This window comes from Pleurodeles waltl, chromosome 1_1, assembly GCF_031143425.1.
Source record: "Pleurodeles waltl isolate 20211129_DDA chromosome 1_1, aPleWal1.hap1.20221129, whole genome shotgun sequence".
In the NCBI taxonomy this organism is placed as follows: Eukaryota; Metazoa; Chordata; class Amphibia; order Caudata; family Salamandridae; genus Pleurodeles; species Pleurodeles waltl.
In genome coordinates, this window is record NC_090436.1 from 221,620,814 (window position 1) to 221,638,459 (window position 17,646).

Genomic DNA, 17,646 nt, shown 5'->3' on the forward strand with positions numbered 1-17,646 from the left:
TAAACGATATGACGGCTGCAGAATGATGAAGCAAGCTTATATTAAAAGTGGAGGGAGACCAAATCAGATCCCAGTCTTAATAACTAGGAAGGATATTTTTCAAGTAACTCAAATGTCCTCTTCTGCCTTATTACACTACTGGAAGCAAATAGTTAAGTGAGGAAGAGACACCTATTCTCCCTCACCTATGTCGCCCATGACATAAAACCCGGGCTTATATGCAGGCCAGCTATACAAAGGGCCCGGTACAGCAGGCCTCACAATGCCACATTAGCAGGGGTACTGCTAGTATACAAAATGCATGTGGATGTTAACAGTTGCATGAAGTCTTTTGAGCTATCTCTCACTGATCCAGCAGATATATAGTTCAGACAGAGTAAACAAAGGAGGAAATACTGTTAAGAGTCATTATGTATACAATCCCAATTAGATGAAACATTCTACATTCTACAAATGTAGACCTAGTAAGTAGGTAATCGGGAAGCTCTTCTCAACCATCCTTACATAAGGACCTGGGAAAACGAAATTGACTGAGAATTATCAGGAAAGATGTGTTCCACATTCTAATTAAGTGCAGCAAAGTCATATTTGCTCCCAGAATATAGGAAATACTTATAAAATACTCACAAGATAGTGACAATTTAAAATTCAACACATCTAATTTGTTTTAGAAGGAATGATCTGTACCTGGCACAATGCTGCACATGATAATTCTGTCACCACATAACATAATATTGGAAGGAAATCAATTAACGCTTAAAAGAGAACACATGCATTGAAATGGATATGTCACATGATTGAAAGCTAGTTTGGCCCCTGCCCAAACATGGACATTGCCTGGCCTGGATTCAACAGCTTTACAGTGGAGGAACTTGAAGACAAGATGGGAAAGCACTAGAAGATTTGAGCCCTTTACTGCACACATTTTCTAGGAGTGACAGAAATGTTACAAGTAATGGCAAATATATGTTTACTATAATTCCCAAATATCTGTAAAATATCTTCTACCTCAGATTTCACAGAAGTTAGTAAGGATCTCGAAATTCCCCGATGGGGTGTTCAATGTCTTCTTTTCTCTTTTCGGTGCTCCTTGTCTCTTCAATTGATATTCAAAACTATTGACTTATTGATTTTATCCCATCTATTTTTCATAAACTTGCTTGCAGTGAATATCCACTGTAATGTATCTTTTGTGCTTTAATTTATTTTATCTCTGTACCAAAAACAATTAAAGCTGTTTAGAAAGAAAAAGAAAATAAGGGCATAGCCTGGCCACCTAACATGGCGGTCGCCACACCCAGAAGCTCTGGCCTAACCCAGCCAATTCAGGCAACATCCTGTGGAACCCTGTCACCAGCAGTCACCTACATGCCTGATATTCCGATATCCCAGGCCTAAGATGTTTGGGATGAAGTCTGAAGAGTCTGACCCACACGCTACCTTGCTGGGATCATCAGAGTCAGACCAGTGAGTGAGAGCTGCATTCCCTTGAAAGAAGACGCTGGGTTGGTGACCAGGAGGCAAGGTGATCCAGCCCAACTGGAAATCCCGAGTTGCACCCTCTTTCTTTTCTTTCTTACCCCCACCTCCTGATTTATTGTACAATGGAGGTGTCTCACCAACCTGGGTGGGCGCTGCCCCAGAAGGGTGTTGAGGTGAGGTTCGGGGGTGAAGAGGGCTTTAGCCACCAGAACAGGATTGCAGCATCACCCTTGGACGAAAGTACAGGAGGGGGCTATCCTAACAACAGCGGGCTACTTGTGCAGTTCTGCAGGTACAGAAGCAGGTCACAACAAAAAACCTTGGGCACAGCAGCAATGCCACGGCTGCATACCCCTGAATTTACTTACCACCTCTGGGTACAACACAATCATCCCACCAAAGCAAAAAAGGCTCCAGTTCCCTTGAGGCAGCCCAGTGATTTGCGCTTTGAATGGGTGCCCTCTCCCCCCACCCCCAATCCTGCGGTGTCACCTGCCTCCTTTATCTGCTTGACTCTTCCTTCCACTAACCGCTAACCTCCCCCACCCTCGTCCCCCTCCTCACTGCCCCCTCTTCAGCGGTGTTGCGAAGTATGCCTGGGACACTATCCTGACCGGTGTGATGGTGAAGGGGTGGGGCAACTAGCTTCTCTCAGGGGAAAATTGACCAGTTCACAAGGGCAGGGGTGGGCAGACTGAGGCCAAGCGTGGCTGCTCCAGTGCAGCTGTAATGGACACAGTGGGTGAACCTACATTCAACAATTCTGCAAATGATAGGAGACTGCTCCCAAGCATTGGAGGGCAGGCTGGATGGCACGGGGTCTTAGAGTTTACTTCTACAGCAAGACCACTGCAAAGAGGCCAACAGAGGTCAAAAACAGAGTCTTCTCAGGAAGATGACTTACGCCTGCTCAAGACAGATTTTGTTCAAATCTGTGAGGTTACAAATGTAGTTGGAAAGGTGAGCTGAAGATACTGAGGGGCAATCCTGGTGCATCAATCTGAGCCTGGTGGAGATCCCTAAAGGTTTGGACAGGAACCACATTGAAACAGTTTTCTCAAACTGGTTTAAAACCTGGGTTCCAACACAGGACTTTTTCTCTTGCTTCGTTATTGAGAGGGCATAGAAAACACCTCCTGCCCCCACCCAATTCCTGTTATACTGAGGCTGCTGAACTATCACAACAGAGATGCCATCCTCCGGGCACCCCAGACCCAAAAAACTGTTTTTCTGCCATCTGGCAAGATCATGATTTTTCCAGACTACAACAAAATAGTTCAGCAACAATTAAAAAACTTTGCTGCAGTTAAAGCTAAAATGAGGGTGATGCATGTCAGCTCTATGCTACTGTACCTGGCTAGGCTCAGGGCCATTCAGAATGTCAAGTTGTGTTATGTAGATTGGAATTGCCCAGCTTATCACCCACAAGATTATTCAGGCGCTAACCTACATGTTCGATACAGCAGAGGACCTCTTGGCATAGAAAGAGGAGCAAAAGCTGCGGCCCCAGGCAAGAGGGCCACATGTTGATGGTAGGGCTGAAACCTGGCAAATGGTCTCTTCCTCTAGGCTCAGAAGCAGAAAATGGTGAGGACGGACTAAGTCAGCTCCTTGAAGGAACTCTGGCCTAGACAGATAGGAACACTCTTCAGCACCTGGGTGCCATGATTCTACTCTCAAAAACCAATCTAGAGCACAGGGGCTGGGTGAGCAATGACATGGGACAGCCCCTTCCCCTTAGTTGTCTGAACACGGCGATGGGTGACTCCCTGCCCTTCATGAATCAATTCAACTTGGCGGTTTTAAGTGTGTGTGTGTGGTCCATTGTATACTTAAAAAGGAGTCCACGAACAATTATATTATGGGGTAAATCTATGAGCAAGAAGGTGGGGGATTTGTGAATGAGCCAAGCCTTCCTGACTATTTAGAGTTATTGGTTACTAGGAAAAGATATTACGGCAATAGATGCTTCAATTGTCGTAGTATAGGATGGGAGGGAGATGAGAACCAACTCCACTGAGCCCAGTGAAGTTTGAAGAGACAGGATTGGCACTTAGCGGAGAAGCACTGCATCTGTACATACTGCAAGAGACAGGTGAACATGAGCTCACTCAAGACCTATAGGATTATTACATGGACATTTATTGGGCTGTTAGATAAACATAAATGGAGAGCAGTTATGCAATACGCTAAAGCATAAGCCTGAAGTTCTACTACAATGAGAGACCAATCTATTGCGGATAAACAGCAACTTTTTGGGCCATCACGGGGGACAAGACCACGGGCCTATACTCTTCAATGAAAACACCCTGCCAAACTACTCTCCATGCCTGGGCTGAATCTTTGGGAATATGAGATGCATGACAAAGATAGCATCCAAAACTTACTAAATTTACATACTTTCATCCCAATATAGAAGTGCGTCCATACAAGATTGCATATCCATATGAGTCTTGCAATCCACCTAGGGTTGGTTAAGAGCACATTCATCCTTCACCAATGTCTATGAGACCCTGCCCCGGTGGAGCTCACACTGGGTCTTTCGGAGGGGGCTCAAAGGAATGTTGGCAGCTTTACACATGGTAGCAGAGACACTCAAGCCTCACGGATTGCCTCAGAGGGGCCACCACTGACTACTTTGACCTAAACATCGACTGGGTTGCCTCCCATACTACAATCTGGGGTGCCGGTATTGCAGTTATTCAAGGGTGCGTTTTTCCTAGATGCACAAGAGAGAAATGGATCACATAGAAACTTAGAAGTTACTCATTCTGTTCCAACAACATGCAGCATGCTCTATCTGACCACTACGAAAAGGAATGTGCCCAATTCTCCCCTCTTCAATTAGAACCAAAGCAAAGCTATTAGATACACTGAGATCAGCATGGACTCTGTCCCAATACCTCATATACAGATAAGTTAATAAGGGGAAACAAATACTGGCTGGGCAATAGAGCGGCCTCCACTAGATTTATCCCGTTGATATGTACTGATAACAATGGCAAGATTATAGACTCCTACAAGATTGCTTCAGCATTCGCCCAGAAGTCTGAGTGTTTGAACGGAGTGACTCCTTAATTCAGCTATTATGAACTCTCATACTATAATAAATTATATACCTGTGTCAACTCTCTCTAGGGAAGATTGCACTGAACTAGACGCCTCTGAGGAAATCTATGCGGCGATTGGCCCCTCTTCATATAGGAAATCCCTGGGACCTAATGGCATCCCTAAAGAACTTAACTTCTGTGGTGCTGCTGCACTTATCGAACATGTACGAGGATGTGGTGAGCAACTGAACCTTTTCTTGGCACCTCCAACTGGCCACGATCATGGCGATCCTTAAACCACAAAGCCCAGACCTCTGTTCATCCTACAGGTCAATACCCTTGATTAATGCAGAGCTGAAAATATTTCCAAAGGTGCTGGGTAATCGCCTAATCACAAAAATCTGAACACTGATCCACACCGACCAGAGTGACTTCATGACAGGCCGAGGAATATGGATTAGAGTGGACACCCAACTCGAGGGATTCCACTGGACTGACATTTCAGAAGATAGAATATACATCTGTGCAGGTGATTTGTTGCTCTACATGCAGGACCAAGTCAGCTTGTTGCCAAGGAAACAGAAGACTCTGGACCTATGGGGAGGCATCTGGACTGGTGGTTAACTGGCATAAGTCCACTTACATACAGATAAGGGACAACAGACCACACCCCACTTTATGTGCCCCCCATGTAGATGGTGGACAATCACTTATGGTATTTGTGCATACTCTGAAGCCGGAGGAGGCCTGAAGCCACATTCTCGCACCTGTGATACATGCATATTGCAAGGAAATGGAAGCATACTCTAAATTGCCACTCTCAATGAAGGGGTGTATTGCGTTATACAAAATTATCATGCTCCCCGCTTCCTATCCATTCTGCAGAATTATCCCTCTGCATTCCCTTACACCTCAAATCATTTTTGCAGAAGTCAGAACCATGGTCGCAAAATATATCCAGGTTTTGGGGGAGAGGAGATGGCCTGAAAAAACAGCAAGGGTCTCCTACACAAAATGCATCATGGCAACATTTGAAGGTGGACTTGTCTTACCGGATGTACGACTGTATTACTGGGCTGTGACATGCTTAAGATAAGGGAGTTGCTACTTAGTGACAGCTCTGACTCAATTATCAATTTAGAACTCAGTTCACTTGAAAGCCGTGATATTATGCACCTGTTGTACAGAAACACCCCCCCCCCCCCCATCACTCAGCTTCCTCTGCTAGCTGGCGTGAAGAACTATAATAAATAAGCTGGTCCAATAAATTAACAAACCTAACCCCTTTGTGGAGGGGCACCTACTTACCCCTTGTAACACAAATGCCTGGATTTAAAGACTGAGATCTCAAAGGAATCTCAACTCTGGGTGAAGTGAGAGTAGGACCCCAATCCAGATGGTCGGTATCCCTGACCCTAGAGTAGGTATACTGGGTATCATGGATGGGTGGGCCTCAACCAGAGCAAAAACGACGTTAGCTGGAATTAGCTTTTAGGTGGTAAATGTGGCATAGCCAGGCGCCACCCCCTCCATTCAACAAATGAATAAATGGTATGTATTACTCTGCCACAGGAAAATGTATGATATATAAGTGGAGGTGTTGCAAGATGAAATATACAAAAATATGAGGCCCGTGGACTTCATGTCAAGATCTTTATTAATAGGTTTATGGATTAGACATGGTTGAGAGAATCCCTCTGTGTATGTGACATCACTGTCTGCGTCCACTGCATAGGGTGAAATGCTGAATGCAAGTCTCTTGGTTTTACCTCTTCCTTGTGCAGAAAACAATAAACATTAATATGTCAAAAGAGTTGTTAAAAACTTAAAGAATGTCTGATAACACTTTACCTGAAAAATGCCCGCGTAGCCCAGGCTGACACCTCTCTATCACATGCTGCAGTAGAACAGGCAAGAATCAAGCAGGTGGCACAGGCTTGATCTTCCTTAAAGAAAATGGAATAAACATTATAACAGCCATGCACTTAAAAAATTAGACTTTTTACTCAAAATGTTGCATTACTCTTCACAATTGCTCAGTCAAACAACAGACCTAATGAGAAGCTATTGCAGGTACACATGCCCTCATTATGATACATCTCCCCAGTCTTTGCAACTTATCACACATTTAAAACACTACTCAACGCCATCTACACAAGAATTGGGATTCTATAACATTGTCCTTCACTAGGCTTCATTCAATCTGAACAAAGAATCACAGTTAGTCCAAAAGGACAACTTCAGATGTGACAACATAACTGTGGCCTTCAGCCCTCTTAACAATCATTCTTATTTCCAGTAAGATTCAATGTCTAGATTAAACCCTTTATCACCTTGTTGGCTGACAAAATACCAAAATAATCAGTAATCGGAGATTGCCCAACTCCTTCTTCAAGATACATCAGGAAATTACATCTGCCAACTCAAAAATGCCTCAGCACTATGTAAGCCTGGATGTTTGAGTTGTTCTTTAAATTTAGCCTTCTAAAGGCAGAGGTTTTGATAATTAACCAAGAGAAAACTTGCAGAAATGAATTTTGCCAAACACCCTACAAGGCCTTAATTGCACCTAATCTCTAATACTGCAAATCAACCCTCTACTTTAAAATAGGTAAATAAAACAATGACACAAACCCTCTGGTATAAACTTGTCAGGCTTTGCACAATGTAAGCTTTTTTCTCTTAAACAGACTTTAGCACAGACAAACAAACCAGGTTACATCACCCCTCTATGAAAGTCACGCCCGTTTTGCTGGTATCCTAGAATCACATCTGACCTTAAACCCAATGAGTGTGTACCTAGTTACTTCACAAGTGATAAAGGAGACCAAGAATGCTTGACAATGTGTTGCTCACCTCAAAGAACTCTAGTGCTTTCACCTATATCACCTTGAAAATGTACAGAATCACCAGCAATGTGGGAAACTCAACCACTTCACCAAATCTGGCAAATAAGATGAAGGTCTCCAGTCGCTTATGTAACACATGCAGTGGCAGCCTTATGAGGCTCAAGGCCGGTGACCCCCTTCTCAACCAGATCTGGCAAGCTCCCTTGTTCCTACTTTTTAGGAATGAACAGTATACCCTCTTCTTCAAAACAACATCTAACCCATGTGTTACTTTCCTCTTAATTGGCCACGGTGATATTCGCCCTTATTCAGCATTCAAGTCCTCCTCCATTCCACTCTACCGGGCTCTTACAGATTACTCTAAGCTCTGCACAGCATTCCATTACTTCAAAGTTTGAAGTCAACTTCCTCAATCCAAATGCATCCATACTACAGAGTAGTAAGCGGGTATTTACTATGTGCCTTAATTTTTTATGATTCAAGTCTGTTTATTCATATTTCAAACAATACAACATACAACCACCAACATCCAACGGCTGGTGGGCAGAACATGTATTTAGACCAAGGGTAGGAAGGGGGGGAACTACATTAAACAACCTCACAAAGCTCTGCTTTAGCTTGTAGCGTGGAGCCTAAGACGACAAGAGAGAGGGCCCTTCCCGCTCATGAGGTAGTGTGTGGGGATCATGTGTGGCCTAATATGCTTACGTAGGTAGGGCAAGTGAGTTCTCTAAATTCATCAGACAGGAAAGGCACACAGCTTCCCCAGGTTTTCTCAAATTGTGGCAATGTGTGTGTTATACAAGCCGTTAATTGTTCCATGCCCACAAAATCCCACAGTTTATGGATCCATTTCAAATGTGTTGGGATAAGGTCTGTCCCCCAGCATGCCAGTAGGACTTGTTTAGCTGCGCCCAGTGCCAAGGTGATCGCTCACCCCTTCGGCAAGGAGAGTGGGTATGTGAGTGGGTTCGGTAGGCCCAGAAGCACGTAGCTAGGGAATCTCGGTAAGTGTGTTCCAAATTCTGTTAATATCGGCCAGTAATGCATTCCTCTAAGACCATAATCTGGGGGAGTTCCACAGCACGTGCACCAGGGTGCCAGGCTCTCCACAGTGTCCCTAACACAGTCCGTCTGCACCCCTCTTCCAACTAGCCACTCTGTCCGGTGTGTAATACCAGTAGTGAACTGTTTTAATCAATGTCTCTTTACCCATCACATTAGTTGCCGATTTGTGCGCACCGCGCCAGATAGTCCTCCATTCTTTGTCTGTGAAAGTGCGCTTGCACTCCCATTCCCAGGGTTTCTGCGCCGGGGACTTGTTAAATTCTGGAGGGATGTTGAGACATTTGTAAATATCTGAGAGGATAAGCTTATCATATGAGCGAGTGATCAGTCACTTTTCAAAGCTGGACACAGTGTGGCTCGCATGAGGGCGGATGATTGGATGTAGGAGCCAATGCCTTAAGGCCAAGTATTGCCATCTAGCAGTGGAGGGCAGGTAGTAACGTTTGCAATTGCGAAAAATCCATGATGCCCTCCGCATCAAAGGTATCTCCCTGCCTCTTGCAACCTTCATTCTGCCAAGTGTCAAAGGAGGTGCCTTGTGCTGCAGGGGAAAACTCTGGATTACCTATAAAGGGAGTCAGGGGTGATATGCAAGAAGATAGGTTGTGGCGTGTCTGGACTGCATTCCAGACTCCCAGAGTGGCTCTTAGGACTGGGGAAATAGACAGCCGGAGGCCTATGGGGTTTAGGCAGCCAATCTGTGGATGCCGGCCACTGCCTGATTGATGAAGTCCCAGTGCTTCTCCGTGCGGGGTCTTGCCCACTCCACCATGTATCATAGTTGAGTCACCTGGTAATATTTATTTACACATGGGATGCCCAATCCTCCCTACCCTGGAGCCAGATAAGCATATTTCCCCGCAATCCTGCCTTTTTGCATACCCAAATGAAATCATCTATTAGCCCTTGTAGTTTAGCAAGGACTGAGTGGGGAGGCTGTAGCGGCAGAGTTTGTATGACGTACAGCATCTTCAGAAACAGTGACATCTTAACTGCCTCTAATCTGCCGAGCCAAAATAGTACATATTATTTCCAGGATATTAGGTCTGCCCTGGCACCCTGCATGAGCTATGCATAGTTGCTGTCTATCATACGCCCCATCGTTGGGATTATCTGGAGTCCCAAGTAAGTAACTCCTTGAGGTGCCCACATGAATGGGAAACATTGTTCCAGGTATGTCTGGTCGACTTTCGGAAGCGTGATGTAAACGATGCTAGATTTCGCATAGTTGATTCTAAAACCTGCAGCCTCCTCGAATCTCTCCAATTCCCCCATCCAATTCCCCCATCACCCATTTGGTGATCCATGCACAGAAGTTCTGGATGGCCTAGCCGAGGTCTGACAAAGCTTTGGGTTGGGTGGCCCTGAGGGCATGAGTCCACAGTGTCTCCATTACATTGCCCCAGCTGCGGTGGGGGGAGCTGTGATGCTTCGGGGTGGTGTGCTGTGCGTCAAAGACGGTGAAGTGAATGATGGCGTGGTCCGTCCAGATGAGTTCTATGATGTACATAAATTTGATTCTTTTGTTGGAGGTGAAGATGGAGTTGAGTTTGTGTGCGGCCTAATGCGTGGGTTTGGTGACCAGTTCGGTGAGGCCAATGTTGTTCAGGTTTTCTAGGAGGGAGGTGGATTTAGCATTGCCTGGGTCGTCACCGTGAAAATTGAGGTCGCCAAGTAGGACTTAGTGGTGGGAGTCAATGGCTAGGGAAGCGATGAGGTTGGAGATGGCCTTCAGAAGGCAAAGATTTAGTATTGGGATTTGAGGATGGAATGCTGAATCCACATTTCTTTTCCGTTCTCAGACCATGAACCTAAGACATCATTAGACCAGTAAGGCTTGCTTCTTTAAGAATGCACTGGTGCTTAGACTAGCTATGCCTTACTAAAAATGTATGGAAAGTTTCGCCTCTAAAGACAAATTTTAACTGTGGTTATCAGATATATCAACTGGACAGAGTGTTGAATTAGTACCTCATTCTTTAAAACTCCTTTGTAAGAATAGAGATCATATTTTTCTTATTGTAACATTTCATAGCAACCAAGATATGCAAGACACATTTCAGACTTGCATGAGGTTAGATTACCAAAGATTCTTCATGTTCTAGATCCAATGCAATCTGTGAATAGTGCACATAGCTGGTTAGTGCAGAGAACTATGGCAATAAACAGACTGGTGATCCCTGTGAAATCCTAGCACACTTCTATCAACCATTAACAAGGTTGTGTTTAAACCAAATTCACATTATGAACGAATGTACCATTTGCTCTTATCCTTCAACAATCCTCAATTCTTTATTTTCCTATGTAGCTACTATTTATGTTTTGATCATTAATTAAATAAATATAGCATAATAATTAATCTATTTGTTTTAACAACACTGGGGTCACCAGTAGTGGTAGCTGTGCTTCAGAAATAATCCATAAAATACCATAACATCAATAATAATAGTAAATTACCTGATGAAGCTTGAAGAAACGCTCAATTTCCTCTCCATCGCCGCCTGCATTACTGACAAGCAAATGTCGTAGTTGATCCACAGGTCTAAGCTTATGAAAAATGTTGCTTCCCTAGAAAAATAGTGAGGTAGATAGATTTTATTTAGCACAATTCGCAAAAATCATGGCCATAATCAGACTAAGCCTTTATCATACTTATACATACATACAGATTATAACATAAAAATTTCAACACTAATCAGTGGGAAACTCCAACCATAACAAGCCCCAAACAGCAGTTCAAAGCCTCAAATGATGGACAAAAAGTCCACTTTCGTACTGACATCAACCTTTTCTGTATTAAATCATAGCAGATTACTAAAATGTCATAGGCAAGTTGGAATAAAGCACTCAGCAAGGGAAAAAAAAGGGTAGAAACTCATCCGAAAAGACTAAAAGCTGTATAAAACATTAAAAACTAATTACAAAACAAGATATAGAAACATTAAGTTTAAATTTACACTTCTACAAGGTCATCAAGTACATAGTTTGTAATAATACGATTGAGGTCCAATCCACTAGTTAATGGACTGAAGGCTGTCACTCAGGTACTAAAGCTCAATGTTTTGAAAGCAATACCACAGTAATTTAGATCCTAACTGAATCATTCACAAAGTTCTTTATTATCACAAAGCCCAAGATACTTAATACAGTCATCAAAGATTTCAGGAATCTGGACGTCAGCTGTGGGGATCCTGCATTTAGGTAGGCTTCCAATGCTTTGTTACGAAAACACATGTTTAGAATTCTAAACATCAGCCTTAACTAAACTTTTCTGTGCTAAGAAAGCTGATCACAGATACACGTAATGAGGAATAGTAACTCTGTAGGATAATTACATAATCCACATGTGGGATCCATAGATTCCCTTCAGTCTACCACATCTATAGCCTTTTAACGGTATCTGAACAAATCATAGTCGCGTTAGCTGTTATTGCTGTGGCTTTGAAAGAGGCGAAGTTAAGAATGTAGGCAGTCGCAGAGGGTCGTAAAATTGGAGCATCCAGCTACCATGTGCGCATTTTTTGCCAGCTCCTCGAAAATCAGTCATGGCAGAGATGATTTTCACCTGCTTGGTGAGTGCCTTCTTACCCAGGTAATTTAGAGTGGTGCGGGGCTCCCAAAGATCTGCTGCATCCTGATTGTGTAATGCGAGTGTTCCAAGTGTTCTCACTATATATGGCTCTTTTGAGATCCATCGTTGGCAGTCTTTGCTTTGCCACAGTAAGAAATTTAGCCATAAGCATAAGATTTTGTCTATGGAGACTGAGATCAAATCAAAGAGCTAATCAGGTGCATATAGGCAGGTGGAAAATTTGCCAGCAACAGTTGAGCTGTTCCCTATATAGCCAAGTGTCCGGTTCATTTGCAGTGCATTGGAGCCATATGATAATGTAGCCATTAGTTTGCTGATGATCACGTCAAACTGTATTTTTTCTGGGCAGGCTAGACTCTCACATACCTTTTGGAAAACATCAGTTAGTGATCAAGAGATGTTTTTCTCAGCATTCAGGTGAATGAGCGTGTGCCTTCTTTCGTTCACCTACATCCCCAAGTATGTGTATGATGGCGAACACTCTTTCACATCGCTGAAGGCTGCAGAACCCGTTTTAATTAGTTTTCAGAGAAAGATAACAAGCTTATTTTTAGCCATTTTTATTTCAATTCTATTTTCTTGGCATAACTGCTCAAGTGCATTCAATGATCATTGAAGCCCTGCTCACATTTCTGAATTTTCTGTGTCTGAATTTTCTGACCAGCAAATTTAGGTGGAAAAGCTGAGATGGAAGCCAAGAAGCCAGCAGGTCTGCTGCTTAGAGACTGAACAATAGTGCATGAGGATACAGCCTTGTTTGAAGCCTCTACAGTGAATTTTTGTTGAGGGTGCACATGATGGGAAACTAACTTTCACTCACGTGTCAGTGTAGGGAGTGGTTACCGCCCTAAAGAAGTCTGGTGGAATTTCACATTACTGTAGTTTTTCCATAAGACATCTCTCATAACACTGTTGAGGGCAGTGGCACCCGGCAGTGGAAATAAAAGGGTAGAAACTCATCCGAAAAGACTAAAAGCTGTATAAAACATTAAAAACGAATTACAAAACGAGATATAGAAACACTAAGGTTAAAATTTACACTTCTGCAAGGTCATCAAGTACATAGTTTGTAATAATAAAATTGAGGTCCAATCCACTAGTTAATGGGCTGAAGGCTGTCACTCAGGTACTAAAGCTCAATGTTTTGAAAGCAACACCACAGTAATTTAGATCCTAACTGAATCATTCACAAAGTTCTTTATTATCACAAAGCCCAAGATACTTAATACAGTCATCAAAGATTTCAGGAATCTTGACGTAAGCTGTGGGGATCCTGCATTTAGGTAGGCTTAGGCTAGATAAGCGTTGGCTGATCATCCACAGCTACCTCTAGTGAGTCTGGCTTCTAGACACTGCCTACACTACTCTAATACGGGATACCTGGTATAAGGTCTAAGTACCTTAGGTACCCACCACACACCAGGCCAGTGTCCTACAGAGACCTTGGAATAGGAACAAAATCTTCGGCACAGCCGAATCTTCAGGGCAGTCACTCATCCAAGTCAAGAGAGACAGAAATGCTTCCATGTAGTTAAGTCGATTTTGATGTGTGGCCGGATAATTTTCTCTGGCTGATGAGGTCAGCTGAATACCTAAATAGGTAAAAGAGGTAGTGGTTCACTGAGTTGCATATTGATCTGAAAGTTCTGTTTCGGTGGTCAGCGAAAAAATAAAGGGCCTGTAATTTGTGAACATTAAGACAAAATCCAGTCCCTTGCCTGAAAGTATCTAACTCATCAAGAGGGTAAGGGCCGAGGGGATGTGATTGGTTCCTCCAGAGCTATTATGGCATTGTCAGCATAAAGACTGATAGTGTGCTCTTCCCTCCCCAAAAGGGATGCCCTTAATAGTGGGATTATCGCATTTACCCTGGGCTATGGGTTCCATGAATGGCACGAAGAGCAGAGGTGAGAGGAGACATCACTGGCGGGTACCCCTGCATATGAGAAATGGAGTAGATGCTTGCCCATTCACTCGGATGGCCACGGTCGGGAGGCCATAATTGCTATTGATCCATTTACAAAATTGTTAGTTGAAGCCAATATGTTTAAGTGTGGCCTCTAAGTAGGGCCAATAGGACCCGATCGAATGCCTTTTCGGCGTCTATAACCAGGAGCATCCTCTAACGATTGGAATGTTGGGCTTTGTTGATCAGGTGTATAGTATGTTTTCTGTTATCACTGCAGTGGCAGTGTGGCACAAAGCCTGCCTGATCTGGTGCAATTAGACCTGGCAAGAAGGCACCAAGGTGGGCATCTAAAATGCTGGTAAATAATTTAAAGTCTACAGTAAGGAGGCATATCGGGCCGTATGAGGTGCAGTGGAATGGATCTTTCCCAGGTTTTGGGGTGACCATTGTATAGGCCTCTAACATAGAGGGTGGCTCTTTGTTTGGGCCTGTGACTGAATTGAAAGGTCAAGTCAGTACGGAGGTAAAGGTTGTGCAAAACATTTTGTAAAGGAGAACCAGAAAGTCGTCCGTCCCTAGAGATTTGAGGAGTTTGTCGGGCAGTGGCAGAGAAAACCTCTTCAATCTAGATTGGCTGACCCAGAACGGCCGTCTGTTCTGATGTTGCACGACCTCTTAGGATAATCACACCTTTCATCCCTGTGGAGTTTGTTGTCTGCTGCTGAGATAGCTATCACCTCGCCTCTGATGCTTTAAGGGTTACCCAAAGTGTGAAGCTCGAAATATTGCCAGTGTCGTTTAGTGCCAGAAAATCTACTAACGCCCTGTTGACCTTCTTAACTACTTCAGGTCTGTGAAGTAGGGTTTCATGCATCAGCCAAAGCCCGGGGGGGGTGTCTTCTCATCGGAGGGAGGGTTATGAAGAGGAAGACCACTGCATGATCAGAAAGAGCGGGGCTCTATTTCTGATGCTTTGACCAAGGACTGGAGGTTTGTCATTCCCAGGAAATGACCTATGTGAACATAGGTTTTATGCGAGTTTGAGTAGAATGTGTAATCCCGGGTGTGGGGGTGTAGTGCACGCCAGATGTCACTCAGACCCACTCCCACAGCCAAAGCACACCTTCCTGGGAAAGGGCCCCAGTCTGTCCATAGCAATGAGCAGATCTGTCCAAGTCATTGTTGAATACAAAGTTAAGATTCTCCCATAGAAATACCAGCATATCCCGAGTGCCCATCACCTCAGCTACTGCATGGCAGAGGAAACTTTCCTGTCCTTTATTAGGGGTGTAGATGGTCCCCATGGTAAAGGTTTGACTGCCAAGGGTCACTGAATGGGCTTGTAATCTACATTTGATTTCAAGTACTTTAGGACCTATCTTTCCTTGAAAGCTGCGGAGCACTAGTATGGCCACCTCTGAGATTCTGGATGGGGTAGAGGAAAAGAGTTGGTGCAGAAAGGCTCGCAAATGCATTCTGTGCCAGTCGTTTGCTAGTCAGTGGGTTTTTGGAGGAGACAGAGGTCCAGGTAAGACACGATGGCACGGTGTTTGACAGGGATTTTAAGTCCCTTCACGTTAAGGGTGATGATCTTTATGGTACTGGGCTTGGCAGAGACGTGGTGGTCAAGCAGTGGAATACCCTAGAGGTGGAAGCATGACATCCATTGCAGCCTTCGACTACAGGTATACTCATATAGAGATTTGTTGGATAAACCATAAATAACCATGCTCTGTGAGTTATCCCCAAAACAAACCCCAAAAAACAAGAAAGAACAACAGGCTCAACATTGTTATTGTTTATAGATGAGTTGTCCCAAAGGCCAGACAGCCCCAGTGGGAGTTAAAAAGACAGGTGCATGATGTGGCACTGGGAGTCTTCCGCTTCCACCTCACGACCTACCCATCTCAGCCTGTGAAGTAGTCTCTGGGGTCTCGACGAAGATCAGATATTGTCTGCTCCAGCGGAGTAACCGGATAGCGTCTCTAGCACTGCAAGTCGCTCCAGTGCTATGGTCTCTGGATCGGATCTCAGTCCCGACCCCTGACGAAGACCTGGTACCTCGGCGTTGACACCGCCTGCAGGCGTTCTGTTCTCGAGGACTGGCCTGTGAGTCATCAGTAGGGGAGTTGTCAATGTTGAGCAGCTGACAAGTTTCCTTGACTGAGCGTAGCTGGAGAAGATTGTCATATGGGCTGAAGATCACCCAGAAGGGATGACCCCAAGAGTACAAGAGGCCTTTACTTCATAAGTGAGTAGTTGGAAATCTTGGTGTTTCTCTAACGTAGAGACTGGTAGGTCTTGATATAGCATTGGTTTCTGCCCTTTAAACTGTATCGGGTGTCAGACTCTGGCGATGAGGAGGATGCGTCCCTTAAGTTGAAAGTCATGAACGCACACCATTATGTCCGCAGGGGGTGTTTTGTCCAGTCGTGGTGGTCCCACTCGGTGTGCCCTGTCTATCTGAATGGCAATCTCTGGCGACACTTCCAAGATAGACCAATAAAGACCCTGTACATACTCTCCTAAATCCGTGCCTTCCGAACCCGTGGGGATATCCCTGATATGTATGTTGTTTCATCACAATCTGTTGGCATGTGGCTGCAAGTCACGCTGCTGGTCTCCGAGCCTAATGCCCTCCTGCTGTAGCTGCTAGATTTTTTCATCATAGCTCGTGGCGTGGTCTTCAATGGTTGAGACTCTGATCCCATCCCCCCCACCTCATCACGATCGCAGCGAATATGCTTGAGGTGGCTTGACAGAGCTTTCTTGACTGTTCAGAGATCTTACCCAAGGGATGCAAACACGGCCTTTAGGAAGGAGTGAGTCACCGGACTTTCGGCCTCTTCACTGTTGGGTGCAGAGTCTGGACTAGAGAGTAAGGTATGGTCACCAGAGAAGGGCCTAGCATATTTTGTTAACATGTCATTTACGGTACAGTCCCTCTTCCCACGTGTCTTGGCCATGACTCCTTTCATCAATGAAGGTCTGGTTTGGGAGGGAGGCACTAGGGTCCCCCTCAATGGGAGTGCTATAAGTGCCCTGAAGTGCAGGTGCAAGACAGTGGTGGCACTAGCAGTGACTCTAACCTTGCTTGGCCCACAGTTGATCATTGAAGGAGTAACCCATAGTGGGCCCAAGCCTTGTTTCTGTTGAGGGATAGCATTTCCCACCCCTCTGAGAACGGCCCACCAATCGCATGAACTCCACAGCCACCACAAGTGCTGTCACTTCAGTGAGGAAAGTCTTGAGATGCGTCCCAGAATGGCCCCGGTGGGGTGTGTGTGTTCTGTGTATTTGTGGCAAGGCTCTCGGTCTAGTGCCCAGCCAATCTCAGAAGCCTGCAGCGCCTAGGGTCGAAGCAGGTTGCAGCGTAGTGGATCCCCTTACTGCGATCGCAGGAGCCCCTCTGGTTCCATAAACTTGTAGCAGCACTCACCCAGTATGATGCGGTGACAAGTTGGGATCCGGGAGCTCGCAAGGGGCTGCAAAGGCAGACCACCAGCAGTGCCCCGACCTGTGGGAGTTCACCACCCAGTCACAGTTGGAGGCCCGCACTGCTGTAGTAGTATGTACTGGGGCATCTCTCTGGGAGACAGGTGCGTCTTAGTGCAGGAAGTCTGCGTGGTGCAAGTCAGGCATCTTCCCCTGTGAGGCCCAGCTCGTTCATGCAGCAGTGTGGGCCAGAATGTCCTT

General features: G+C 44.9%; 1 protein-coding gene across 2 annotated transcripts in view; it reads right to left on the minus strand.

Annotated features, from left to right (window-relative positions):
* NUP155 (nucleoporin 155) overlaps positions 1–17,646 on the minus strand; it is a 546,729-nt gene that overhangs the window by 394,842 nt on the left and 134,241 nt on the right. For both annotated transcript variants that reach the window (XM_069221247.1, XM_069221245.1), the window contains exons 14-15: positions 10,907–11,017; positions 6,384–6,478 (exon numbers count right to left, since the gene is read on the minus strand). In XM_069221247.1, coding sequence (XP_069077348.1) covers positions 6,384–6,478; positions 10,907–11,017 — 206 coding nt within the window. The remainder of the gene's footprint in view (positions 1–6,383; positions 6,479–10,906; positions 11,018–17,646) is intronic.